At 42.5% G+C, this 12,865-nt stretch overlaps 1 protein-coding gene across 1 annotated transcript in view; it reads left to right on the top strand.

The window, feature by feature from the left end:
• amotl1 (angiomotin like 1) overlaps positions 1 to 12,024 on the top strand; it is a 112,359-nt gene extending 100,335 nt beyond the window's left edge. The window contains 5 exon segments of the mRNA XM_033022402.1: positions 1,856 to 1,981; positions 3,978 to 4,131; positions 4,133 to 4,235; positions 8,207 to 8,458; positions 11,154 to 12,024. Of these exon segments, the coding sequence (XP_032878293.1) occupies positions 1,856 to 1,981; positions 3,978 to 4,131; positions 4,133 to 4,235; positions 8,207 to 8,458; positions 11,154 to 11,257 (739 nt within the window). The 3' untranslated portion in view covers positions 11,258 to 12,024.
• Positions 12,025 to 12,865: the final 841 nt, after the last annotated feature.

Below are 12,865 nucleotides of genomic sequence, written 5' to 3'. Positions count from 1 at the left end.
ATCAATTCTGACACCTAAAAGTGAAAACTAACTGTGAGCTATGGTTACTAGTCAGCTTAGCATGGCACAGTGAATTGGTATTTCCGTGAATCTTCTCACAAGACCGACAGCTACGCAGAGTTCAAGTGTATTCTTGAACCCTAGCCAATCCAAGCCAGAGCCCTTATTCTTTTTCCTAACCAAGTCCAACGTAGACATTTGGAGAATATTGCACCAGGACATTGCACAAAATCAGACTTGACATATTTGACTGAAAAGGGCTGTTAAGTCCAGGTGAAGTCTTGGTTGAATATCACTGTCAAGCTATTACATAGGGGCGAATATGAAGCTGTTCCGTACGAGGCTTGGCAATATTTCCCTTAGACTCCCGTTCCTACTAAGACAACAAATCAAACATGAAATCAATTTTTCAAAATAATGCTGCCATCACAAATCATGTCCCTGAACTCCTTTCTGACCAAGTGTCTACCTAACACGGCCAGCTCTTACTGACATCAAAACAAAATGCCTCAACTAGAGAACTGAGCTGACCACCAAGCCACGATGTTTTGGTAGGGTGTGGACCTGACTCTCTCATTCTGGTTCTATAAGGTTTGGTTGGGTCAACAGGCAAGAGAGAAGTTGTGCAAATGATAGTGGAGAAATGGCAAAATAAAACTTAACATTTTTGATTCAAAAATGTGAAAGGTTAAAGATGCTAAACAAATGTGGTGATTGGATTCATGAGAAATGTTATCAATAAATATAGATCTTGTCTGGTACTGAGTTTGGAACTAAAGGCTGATTCATTCTAATGATGTACAGAAGCAAAGTATTGCAGATTATTTTTTTAAAAGAAATGCTATCAATATAAAGCAGTTCAGACAGCTTCTGCAGAGAGAGAAACAGATTTTTGGTTGATGGCCTTTCATCAGAACCTTTCATCTGGTTAGGTTCCAGTTTTCTGAACTGGACTGAGAAGTTAAACCTCTCTTTTTTGTAACAATTTTGATAACAGAAAAGAGAAATGTGGACCAGGTACAGATTCTTCTAGAGCTCAGCACCATGCTCTTTTCTGGAATATATGGTCCATTTACAAGAATGATCTCAGGAGTGAGTAGGTTAACATATGATTGTCGTTTGTCGGCACTGGGCCTGAACTCGCTGGAGTTTAGAAGAATGAGGGGGGGGGGGACCTCATCTAAACGTACAGAATAGTGAAAAGCTTAGATAAAGTGGATGTGGAGAGGATGGTTCCACTAATGGGAGAGTCTAGGACTAGAGGTCACAGCCTCAGAATTAAAGGATGTTCTTTTACGAAGAAGATGAGAAATGTATTTAGTCAGTTGGTGGTGAATCTGTGGAATTCTTTGCCACGGAAGGGTGTGGAGGCCAAGTCAGTGAATATATTTAAGTCAGAGATAGACAGATTTGTGATTTGTACAGGTGTCAGAGGTTATGGGAAGGCAGGAGAATGGGGTTTGGGGGGAGAGATAGATCATTGAATGGCGTAGCAGAGTTGATGGGCCGAATGGACTAATGCTACTCCTATCACTTATGAACCCGTTCTTCTTGAGGGGTAGAGTAGGGAAATGGTTTGCCTAGTCCATTTCTCCAGTCTAATCTTCCTTTCCCTTTAACTTCCTTCTTAAATGTTAGTAGTACATGCATCTAATATCTAATCTTTATTTTTAGCATTGCAAATGGACATTTAGAATCCACCAAAGCTAAAGTGACATGTATAATTCAAACTTGTATTTTCAGTTGCATCGGTGTGTCAAACAGTGTGACTGACTTGGATATGTTTAATATGAGTTGGTATTCATAAAGGGTTCATTGAACACTTGGAAAAACAGAAATTCTCTTGTGTCACCAGGGACACCACTATAATAAATCACTCGCCGAACAGCAGTTACAATGACAATTCACTGGATGCACAAAGTTGGAAGGAAGAAGAGGAGAGAATACAATCAAATCAGAGACACCAAGACACAGAACACAGGTACATTTCATCTCCCCAACTGAATCTTTTACAGAATCATGTGTTCAGGATTAATTTGATACGAGGATTAATTGCCTAATCACAAGTGCAAAGGAAAATATTTCTCTAACAGCTTGTGTTTTTACTTCAACATTGCTGATTTAAATAATTGTGGACTAGTTTTAACATTAACTTCCTGGTTACACAAAATATAGATATTTAGTGCACAAGTAAGCAAGGACACTATGAAGTCAAATTTAAGTTGGGCTCTTGAAGAGATAGGATTGTGTAATCAAAGACCCCAAAGGAATTTTAAGAGACACATGGAGGAAATGTGTGATTTATATGGATGGATGGCTGAGGTCTGAAATGAGCTTCCTCTTTCTCATTGATTGACAAATTTTATGATGTATGTGAACAAATTGGAAACAACTGATTCATTGTCCGTGTCAGTGTGGACTGGTGATCATTTTGGCAGGTGAGGTACACACTATAAATGCCTCACCAATACAGCTTGTCTCCATAGCAACAGCCCCTTCATGCATGCTCGATATCTAAAGGCACTGCAAGGCACGATTGAAACTCCAGGCACTCCGTGAAGATGCTTAGAACAGTTTCTTCCCAGCTGTTATCAGGCAGCTAAATCATCCTACCGTAACCAGAGAGCAGTGCTGAACTACTATCTACCTCTTTGATGACCCTCGGACTATCCTTGATCGGACTTTGCCAGCTTTACCTTGCACTAAACGTTATTCCCTTATCATGTATCTGTACACTGTAAATGGATCGATTGTAATCATGTATTGTCTTTCTGCTGACTGGTTAGCACGCAACAAAAGCTTTTCACTGTACCTCGGTACACATGACAATAAACTAAACTGAAACTAATAGAGAAACTAATTGTTGAAAATGCAAATGATCACTCAATTTGGTACGGAGTATTCTAAAACAAAAATGTGTTTTTTTACAAGCATTTAATTAAACAATCATCAAGTCAGACAATTCTAGCTGAGGCAATGTCTCAGCTGATGAGCTACCTCTGATAACTCGACTACTGAGGACTGGAAGGTTGATGTTATTTATAATATCCGTGTGTTTAATCAGAGGTAGCGACTGATCAATTAGATACTATACAAGACATAAAAGGAAAATTAAAGATCTTGATACTATAAATACACTGAAAATGTTGAAAAGAAAGAGCAGATCAGTCCTTATTTGTGAAGAAAATGTAAAGACATGAGGTGGACACCAAATGCTGGAGTAACAGTGGATCAGCAGCATCTCTGGAGAACATGGATAGGTGACGTTTTGGGATGAAACCCTTCAGAATGATTGCGGGGGGGGGGGGGGGGGGTGTGTGGGGGGTTGTAAGAAAGCAAGAAGAGAGGATAGGGCAAGACAGAACACGGCCATTAATAGATGAACACAGGTGAGGGCCTTTTTGATACGGAGATTGTTCAACAAAGGCCATGGACGAAAAGACAAGTGTAAGCCCGAAAACGGTAAAGAGTTGCAAATTGTTAAGCTGTGGGATAGAAAAGTTGTGAATTGTGCAGCCATTGGATAGATACAGATGGAGGGGAAGGGGAGAAGCCAGTGGAAGGCCAGCCAGGGTTCAGGGAGGGGAAAGAAAAAGGGGTGGTCTTGGGGGGGAGAAATGGGAGTGGGAAAGGGGCTATTTGTGGGTTAGTGACTTAAAATTGGAGAATTCAATGTTCATACCATTAGGTTGCAAGCCATATGAGGTGCTGTTTCCCCCCCCCCCCCCGTTTGTGTTTGTCAAACTGGACATTAAGTGGGCCATGAAAGACATGAAATGGGTTGGGGAAATAATGGACTGAGGAGAGATAACTAACAGCTGTAACATTAGCACAGAGTTAAATAAGCTTAGAAGGATGAGAACCTGTAAATGATCATATATGAAGACCTCTGCCCATTGAACAAACTCGGCATCTTTGGGACTGGAGTGGGAATAAACAACTGCGCAATTAAATAACTTTTTTAAAATTTCCAATAGGTTAGCAGAAATAAGTGGATTTGGCTGCATTTCGAATAGAATAAAAAACCTTCATGCACAGCTTATCGAGAAAGATGCCATGATCAAAGTGCTCCAGCAGCGATCACGGAAGGAGGTGGGAAAGCTTGAAGCAGGGTCTCTGAGGCCTGGTAGGATCATTTCCCTCCACACATGGGCTGCATTCTCGCCAGACGTCCCTCAGCAATTCCCAAATAGTGGACGGGAAAAAGGAGGAAAACCGCTGGACCGGAAGTGCAGGTGAACACCATACGAATACTTTACCCTCCCCATTACGGTATATGAAAATGTAATAACCTATTGGTATATCGTATATTGCTGTGGGGAAAACATGTCTCTTTTTCTTTTGTGTGACATTTGTAATTCAGCCGTTGATGGTTTTGATGTTAAGAGTTGTAAGTGTGAGCATTTCATCCTGCTGTTATGTAGTTCAGAATGATCAATGCAGATATAACCCAGTTGTGGACAATCACCAAAATTAACTGGTGAACCTGTTGGTAGCTCAATACCAATGGCAAATGACACCTTTTGCTTTCAGGGTCAGATCTCTTTGCCATCAGGGCCGGCCTTAAGCCAATTGGACCAATTGCTCCCAACTGGGCCCCGCGCCGGAGTAATCTACTCTCCGCTCGGGTAGATCTACCCCGGGTGGAGGGGGGAGAGAGGGGTAGACGGGGAGGGGGGGTGAGGGGTGAATGGAGAAGGGGGAGGTGGGTCATTCCCTCACGGTCCCGGGGCAGCGCTCTCGCCCCTCCAGTCGCCGCGCTTCACGCACACAGCCCCGGCTCCCCCCTCTCTCTCCCCGGGGAGACACGGTGAACAATACAGGGAGGGCCGGGCCGGGGGTTGGAGCAACGTTTACAAACCTCGGCCTCAGCTCACCCCCGTCCGCCCGGACCCCGGCATCGGCTCCTGCTGCCGGCCCTCTCCCTCCCATCTCTCCTCCCCTTCTATCCCTCCCTTCTCTCCTTCCCTCCCTCCTTCCTCTCTCTCTTGTCCCTTCTCTCCTTCCCTCCCTCCTTTCTCTCCTTCCTCCCTTCTTTCTCTACTTCCCTCACTCCTCTCCTTCTTTCTCTCTCTCCCTCCCTTCTCTCCTTCCCTCCCACACACACATAACGCACAGACAACTAACGCACAGACAACTAACACACACACACACACACACACACACCCACCACCCCCCCCCCCCCCCCCCCCCCCCCCCAAGTTAGGATGGGGTAGAAGAGCACATTTTGATTACTTTCCATTCTACCATAGAGATATAAAGTCTTTATTTGTATTTCTATGATTCTACATACCTTGGCTGGGAACCTGGGACTCACCAGAATTGTTCCCAATTGGGCCCCGCACTTCCTAAGGCCGGCCCTATTTGCCATACATCTGGCAAGAATGTGACTGACAAAGAAATAAATCTGGCAGCATTTTGTGTCTGCCTAGGAAATACTTCTAGATAGATACAAAAAGCTGGAGTAACTCAGAGGGTCAGACAGCATCTCTGGAGAAAAGGAATGGGTGATATTTTGTGTCGAGACCATTCTTCAGACTGAGAGTCTGGGGAAAGGGAACCGAGTGATATAGAAGATGATATAGAACAAATGAATGAAAGATATGCAAAAAAGTACCAATATTAAAGGAGACAAGCCATTGTTTGCAGTGGGCTAGGTGATAACCAATTACAATTACAGACAATGAGACTCAACAAGATGACTTTGAAGTTAGTATGATGTGTGGGGGAGGGTTGGAGAGAGAGGGGATGCACGGATCACGATGTTCGGGAAATCAATATTCATACCACTGGGTTGTAAGCTGCCCAAGTGAAATATGAGATGCTGTTCCTTCAAATTGCATTTGGCCTTACTTTGAACTCCTGCCGTTCGTGGGCTGCATGGTTCTGAAGCATCGGGCCATGTGAAATCCAGCAGTGGAGCGGCCCCTGAGTTGGGATGGGTCCAGTAGCCCACATAAATACCTGGTCAGAGCATTTCTGCTGCTCCTGACCCCCATTGAATCGTATATCTACCTCCTTGAGCTACTTACTCTTGCTCAAATGCTTTTAAAGAGCAAATATGAGCAACGTATGTATGCAGAACAATCCATCCGGTAAAATTGCATCAGGGTGCTATTAACACTCACTGGGAAAGAGTTCAAAATCTCATAAAATTGACCCATAGTCACGGAGCATGGAAATAAGCCCATCAGAACTCAAGTGGACATCAACCTTCGGGTACATTTTACTCTAGTTTGTTAGTTAGGGATAAGTAGTCAGTACTCTTTCCTCAATCATTATCTTGGCTACTGCATCCGCTGCTCTAGATGTCAGCTGATTTACATCGGGGAGACTAAGCGGAGGTTGGGCGATCGTTTCGCCGAACACCTCCGCTCAGTCCGCAATAACCAACCTGACCTCCCGGTGGCTCAGCACTTCAACTCCCCCTCCCATTCCCAATCCGACCTCTCTGTCCTGGGTCTCCTCCATTGCCAGAGTGAGCACCAGCGGAAATTGGAGGAACAGTACCTCATATTCCGCCTAGGGACCTTGCGTCCGGATGGTATTAACATTGAATTCTCCCAATTTTGCTAGTCCTTGCTGTCTCCTCCCCTTCCTTAACCCTCTAGCTGTCTCCTCCCACCCGCCCGCCCTCGGGCTCCTCCTCCTCCCCTTTTTCCTTCCTTCTCCCCCCCACCCCCCATCAGTCTGAAGAAGGGTTTCGGCCCGAAACGTCGCCTATTTCCTTCGCTCCATAGATGCTGCTGCACCCGCTGAGTTTCTCCAGCATTTTTGTGTACCTTCGATCTTCCAGCATCTGCAGTTCCTTCTTGAACCCTAGGTTGGAGCTGGCAGCTTTGCCAGTCTAAAATGTTTCATATCCATCACACAGGATTACAAGCATGAAATTTCTTAGCTGCATCTATAAAACTGAATTTATGAAATATATGGATGTTTAGTGACATGATTATGCCAATTAAATGAGTGTAAATCTGTTATTTAATAATCAAAAATACTATCGGACAATTTAATAACAAGTAGTGAACTCTCACCAGTGGAGGGGCCTTGGGCCAGAGGCCATAGCCTCAGAATAAAAGGACTTGCCTTTAGAAAGGGGATGAGGAGGAATTTCTTTGTTCAGTGGGTGGTAAAGCTGTGGAATTCATTGCCATAGAAGGCTGTTGTGGCCAAGTCAAGGGATATGTATTAGGCAGAGATTGACAGATTATTGATTAGCACGGGTGTTAGGGGTTATGGGGAGAAGGCAGGAGAAGTCAGTTGCAAGAGAAAGGTAGATCAGCCATGATTGAATGGCAGAGTGGACTTGATGGGCCGAATGGCCTATTTCTGGTCCTATAACTTGTGAACGTTTTGCAAATGGATTTAAAATTTTGATACAAATATTATTCTTTAATGCCTTGTCAATTTTAGTGCTACTTTCTTACGACTTTGTTACTATATAAATCTGTATAAAGGGCTTTTCATTAAAGCAGCCTACTCTCTGGTTACATTTCCAATAGCATGAATCAAAACTATAAAAGGGAAGCATTACTCACCATTAAAACATTGGCACTTCTTAAAAATGCATTCCAAGCCACATTTTTGTTTAATGCTCCATGCCCATAAATTGATGAGAATGGCAGCATAAATTAAGTTTTAAAAAGGAGTAGGGTACAGTTAACTGTTCATGCATGAATATGACCATATGTTCAATTTGGTTAAAAACTTGAATGTCAGGTGATTTTTCTTTTCAATAAATTTGTTGTATTCATATGAGGCTAAGTTGAATTTCGCAAACAAATTTAGCTGTCAAACAACCAATGGCCAATTTTAGAATGTAGAAGCAAGGAACTGCAGATGCTGGTTTACAAAAAAAGACACAAACTGCTGGCATAACTCGAAGATAGACACAAAAAGCTGGAGTAACTCCGCGGGTCAGACAACATCTCTGGAGAAAAGGAATAGGTGACGTTTCAGGTCTGAAGAAGGGTCTCGACCTGAAAAATCACCTATGCCTTTCCTCCAGAGATGCTGTCTGATCCGCTGAGTTACTCCAGCTTTTTGTGTCTGTCTTCGGATTAAACCAGCATCTGCAGTTCCTTCCCACACACTTTGTCTGGAATAACTTAGCGAGTCGGGCAGCATCTCTGTGGAATTTAGATAGATGACGTTCTGGGTGAGGACCCTTCTTCAGACTGATGGCTAATTTGATTCTATTTCACAGGGATGCTTACTGCTAAAGATGGTCAAGAAAACATTTTGTCCGCCCCTCTTCAAGCAACTGTGCTCTCAATTCCAGTAGTTTCCACACACAGCAAGACTGGCAGTAAGGACAACAGTACGCAGACTGATAAAAGTCCTGAATTGGTCCGTCCAAGTAGTGCTCCAATCCATGGTAGAAGGCGCCTCAACACTACCCCTGTTGGCAGTCCCGTCGTCAGACCTAAATCGGCACGTAGCTGTACTGAGAGAACAGGTAAACAAACTTGGCCATGGCTTTGGTGGTGGCTAATAAAGTTGAACTAATTCTCCTCCTCTTCCAGGAGTGTTCAAAACAAAATGTTTTTCAGCATTTAAAACTTCAATGCTGTGGGATTATATCCTTTCTGAGACCATTTTCAGCAGTTTCTGCTGAATAAACATAATTGTGTATTTCCCACATTTGGCACCAAGACGCAGGGATTTCCTCAGCCCTCGCGCTACCTTTACTGATTGATATTGAATGATTGTCTACAAGCTCACTCATAAATGCAGCATAAGCAGAATTGAGCCATGTAGGCCAGCAAGATCACATGTAATCCTTGCTCTGATGAACAGGGGGGACTGATTTGGTGTTGGGTGCTTTATGATTTGCCTTGGATTTCTGGCCCAAATAAAGCAAAAATAAAACATCACCATTGTTCCTGCGTTTAAGTGACTCTGCAGGTAAAAGGATTTGCTAATTAATGGTGAGGTTGCTGGGTGGTAACTGGGTGTGGATAATTCCTGTGTAGGAAGGAACTGCAGATGCTGGTTTAAACTGAAGATAGACGCAAAATGCTGGAGTAACTCAGCGGGACAGGCAGCATCTCTGGAGAGAAGGAATTGGTGACATTTCGGGTTGAGACTCATCAGAAGGATCTTGACCCAAAATGTCACCCATTCTTTCTATTCAGACCCGTCTGAAGAAGGGTGTCAACTCGAAAAGTCACCCATTCCTTCCATCCAGAAATGCTGCATGTCCCGCTGAGTTACTCCAGCATTTTGTTTATCTTGTGGATAATTCCTGGTATCTTTCTACAAGATAAGGAAGAGTATCAGTTTTAAAGAACATTTTACTATGTAAAATAGGTCATTTTAGACAATAGACAATAGGTGCAGGAGTAGGCAATTCGGCCCTTCGAGCCAGCACCGCCATTCAATGTGATCATGGCTGATCATCCCCAATCAGTACCACGTTCCTGCCTTCTCTCCATATCCCCTGACTCTGCTATTTTTAAGTGCCCTATCTAGCTCTCTCTTGAAAGCATCCAGAGAACCTGCCTCCACCGCCCTCTGAGGCAGAGAATTCCACACTCACCACTCTCTGTGAGAAAAAGTGTTTCCTCGTCTCCGTTCTAAATGGCTTACTCCTTATTCTTAAACTGTGGCCCCTGGTTCTGGACTCCCCCAACATCGGGAACATGTTTCCTGCCTCTAGCATGTCCAAGCCCTTAACAATCTTATATATTTCAATGAGATTACCTCTCATCCTTATAAACTCCAGAGTGTACAAGCCCAGCTGTTCCATTATCTCAGCATATGACAGTCCCGCCATCCCGGGAATTAACCTTGTAAACCTACGCTGCACTCCCTCAATAGCAAGAGTGTCCTTCCTCAAATTAGGGGACCAAAACTGCACACAATACTCCAGGTGTGGTCTCACTAGGGCTCTGTACAACTACAGAAGGACCTCTTTGCTCCTATATTTGATTCCTCTTGTTATAAAGGCCAACATGCCATTTGCTTTCTTCACTGCCTGCTGTACCTGCATGCTTACTTTCATAGACTGATGTACAAGGACCCCCAGATCCCGTTGTACTTTTCCCAACTTGACGCCAGTTAGATAGTAACCTGCCTTCCTGTTTCAGTGTGGAATAGGTCCAAATACTTTGATACTTAAATACTTTAATCAAAAAATGTCAAGATGAACACCCTCAGGAAATTACAATTGTGTATAGTACCACTGTGTTTGGAAAGTGAAAATAGCCTGGTCACTGAGTGATATTCAGTAAAACCCTGATGAGTCTGGGTGTATCTAGAGTGAGGGCAACATTCAAATAGGACAAAAGGTCACAAAGTGCTGGAGTAACACAGCGGGTCAGGCAACATGCATGGAGAAGAAGGGTCTGGACTCAACATCACGTATCCATGTTCTCCAGAGATGCTGCCTGCTGACCTGCTGAGTTACTCCAGCACTGTGCCCTTTTGTACATTTAACCAGCATCTGCAGTTCTTTGTTTTTGCATTCAAATAGAAGACATTTTTCCCGTGGCTGAATAGCCATTAATAATTAAATAATGGAAATATCACGTCATATTTGATTCCAAGGCAGAAGGTTTACAAGGTTAATTCCCGGGATGGCGGGACTGTCATATGCTGAGAGAATGGAGCAGCTGGGCTTGTACACTCTGGAGTTTATAAGGATGAGAAGGGATCTCATTTAAATATATAAGATTGTTAAGGGCTTGGACATGCTAGAGGCAGGAAACATGTTCCCGATGTTGGGGGAGTCCAGAACCAGGGGCCACAGTTTAAGAATAAGGAGTAAGCCATTTAGAACGGAGACGAGGAAACACATTTTCTCACAGAGTGGTGAGTGTGGAATTCTCTGCCTCAGAGGGCGGTGGAGGCAGGTTCTCTGGATGCTTTCAAGACTAACTCAGTGAGTCATGCAGCATCCCTGGAGAACATGGATAGGTGACATGAGGTCAGGACCCTTCTTCAGATGTTGTACCCCTGAATCTACATAACCATATACATTGCCTGTGGAGATATTTTGACACAATTGCAAACGTCTTAATAACAATGTAAAATCAAGGTTTGTAATTAATTCAGAATTGCCAGTGTTTCTTTAAATTTGGGAGACTGCACAGAGAGATCATGCACCCCAAAGCACTGATATGTTGTAATATTTTCTTTCTCTCCGGCAGATGCATCCACCATGCTTACCCGATCATATGACAAGAAAGGAAGAAGTGGCTATTTTTCCTACAAACCCAACCTTGATGGAGATGTGGTTGAAATCCTCATTTAAAAACAGGATACAGCTCACTACTGCTGCTCAGTCCACAGATGTCTGAAGCTTGCACTAAAGACACGAGTATCATAAAGATATGGATCATCAGAAGTTGTGAAAACATCTTGTCAAAGAAGAAGGACGCTGTTTTGGATGTAGATGTATTTGTGAAATTGTTTGCGCATATGCTGTATATAAGATGGAAGTGTACTGAGCAAAGAGGAAGGCAGTGGATGAGATGGAAAGTATGGGATGGGTGTTTGTTATTATTGAAATGCATTTGATGGAGCTGTAAACTCAAATGACATGAGCTAGGAGCACAATATTCTGAGCAACCTGTTTCATTGTAATATACCTATGCACTTATCTTCTATTCATATCATAGTGGAGCAGTTTTTTGTGGCTGTTTTGCACTTTTCCTGAACTCACGACCATATGTTTATTGATAAAACGGTATAAGGTAGCACCTTTACTGCTTTTCAGTTGTGCAACTATTGCAATATTAAAAACACAAATGAACAGGCACCAAGCTGCCACTGTGTAAACCTGCTCTTTGTATACTTTAGTATTTTGTTTTGTTTTAATGTGGAAATAAGGTGCATTAGGCTTAGAATCGTTAGCTTAGCAAATCATATACAAGGAGAGATCACAACGAAGCAGATTTTCTGGTGTATATTTATAAGAAAATGTCTGCATTAAATGTTCCATGTAATACAATCAAAGAATGAAAAAAATAAAAAGGCATGGTCCACAAAAGTAAAAGCAGACCTTGCCTTGCACACAAATAACGGAGTCCTTGATAGTGTTGACCACCATTATATAATGCGTTACAGGTACTGCCAATGGTTCGCAGATGACAACAGCATTGAACCTGCCCTGATGATTAGTCAACTTCACTGATACCATAAAAGTAAAATATCAAAAGGTTGATGAATTATGTTATACACAAACACTGATTTTGTCATGATTATTATGGTGAATCTAAATTGGGATTTTATTCACTAAATATACCATAAAATATATAAATGTTATAGGCTACAATTTCCTACTTATAATATGGTTTGCAAAAGGATGATTATTTTCTGCCAAACTGGGCACTAGTAGAACAAGTGGCAAGCTCATTCGGAAGATATATGGAGGTTACATTGCTTTTCAGGAAAAAGGGATTTATCATAATTCCACAAGTAGTATATTGCAGATATCTATGGAATGTGACTGACCATGATTTGCTCTATTACTAGAATGTAGTGTGTTTTCTGAACATGTGTATTTAAAAGAAGTTCAACATCCATATTAATAGGAACAATCAGATCCAAGTTTGAGTATGCAAGCTATCCATTTGGTAAAAATCACTTCTTTAATAGCCCAGTTGCTGCTATATCCTGATCCTGCATCGATTTATTTTTCTGCAGGAAGCAGAGGGACACCAAATCCCCCAGCCTGGTCTTGTTGCATCTATACAAATAGTGGCAACATCTCAAAATCTGAACTGTGAAAGAGTTAATAGTATTACTGCTGTCAGAAATAATTTTAAATGCAGAACTATGCTTCTAATATTTATGCTTAAAGTTGTTATTTAAAAGTATCATACTTCAGCTCAGTAATAAATGTTCTTGCCAGATTTGG

The sequence above is a fragment of the Amblyraja radiata genome, chromosome 6 (genome assembly GCF_010909765.2).
Source record: "Amblyraja radiata isolate CabotCenter1 chromosome 6, sAmbRad1.1.pri, whole genome shotgun sequence".
Lineage (NCBI taxonomy): Eukaryota > Metazoa > Chordata > Chondrichthyes > Rajiformes > Rajidae > Amblyraja > Amblyraja radiata.
This window is presented reverse-complemented; position numbering and strand designations above follow the sequence as displayed.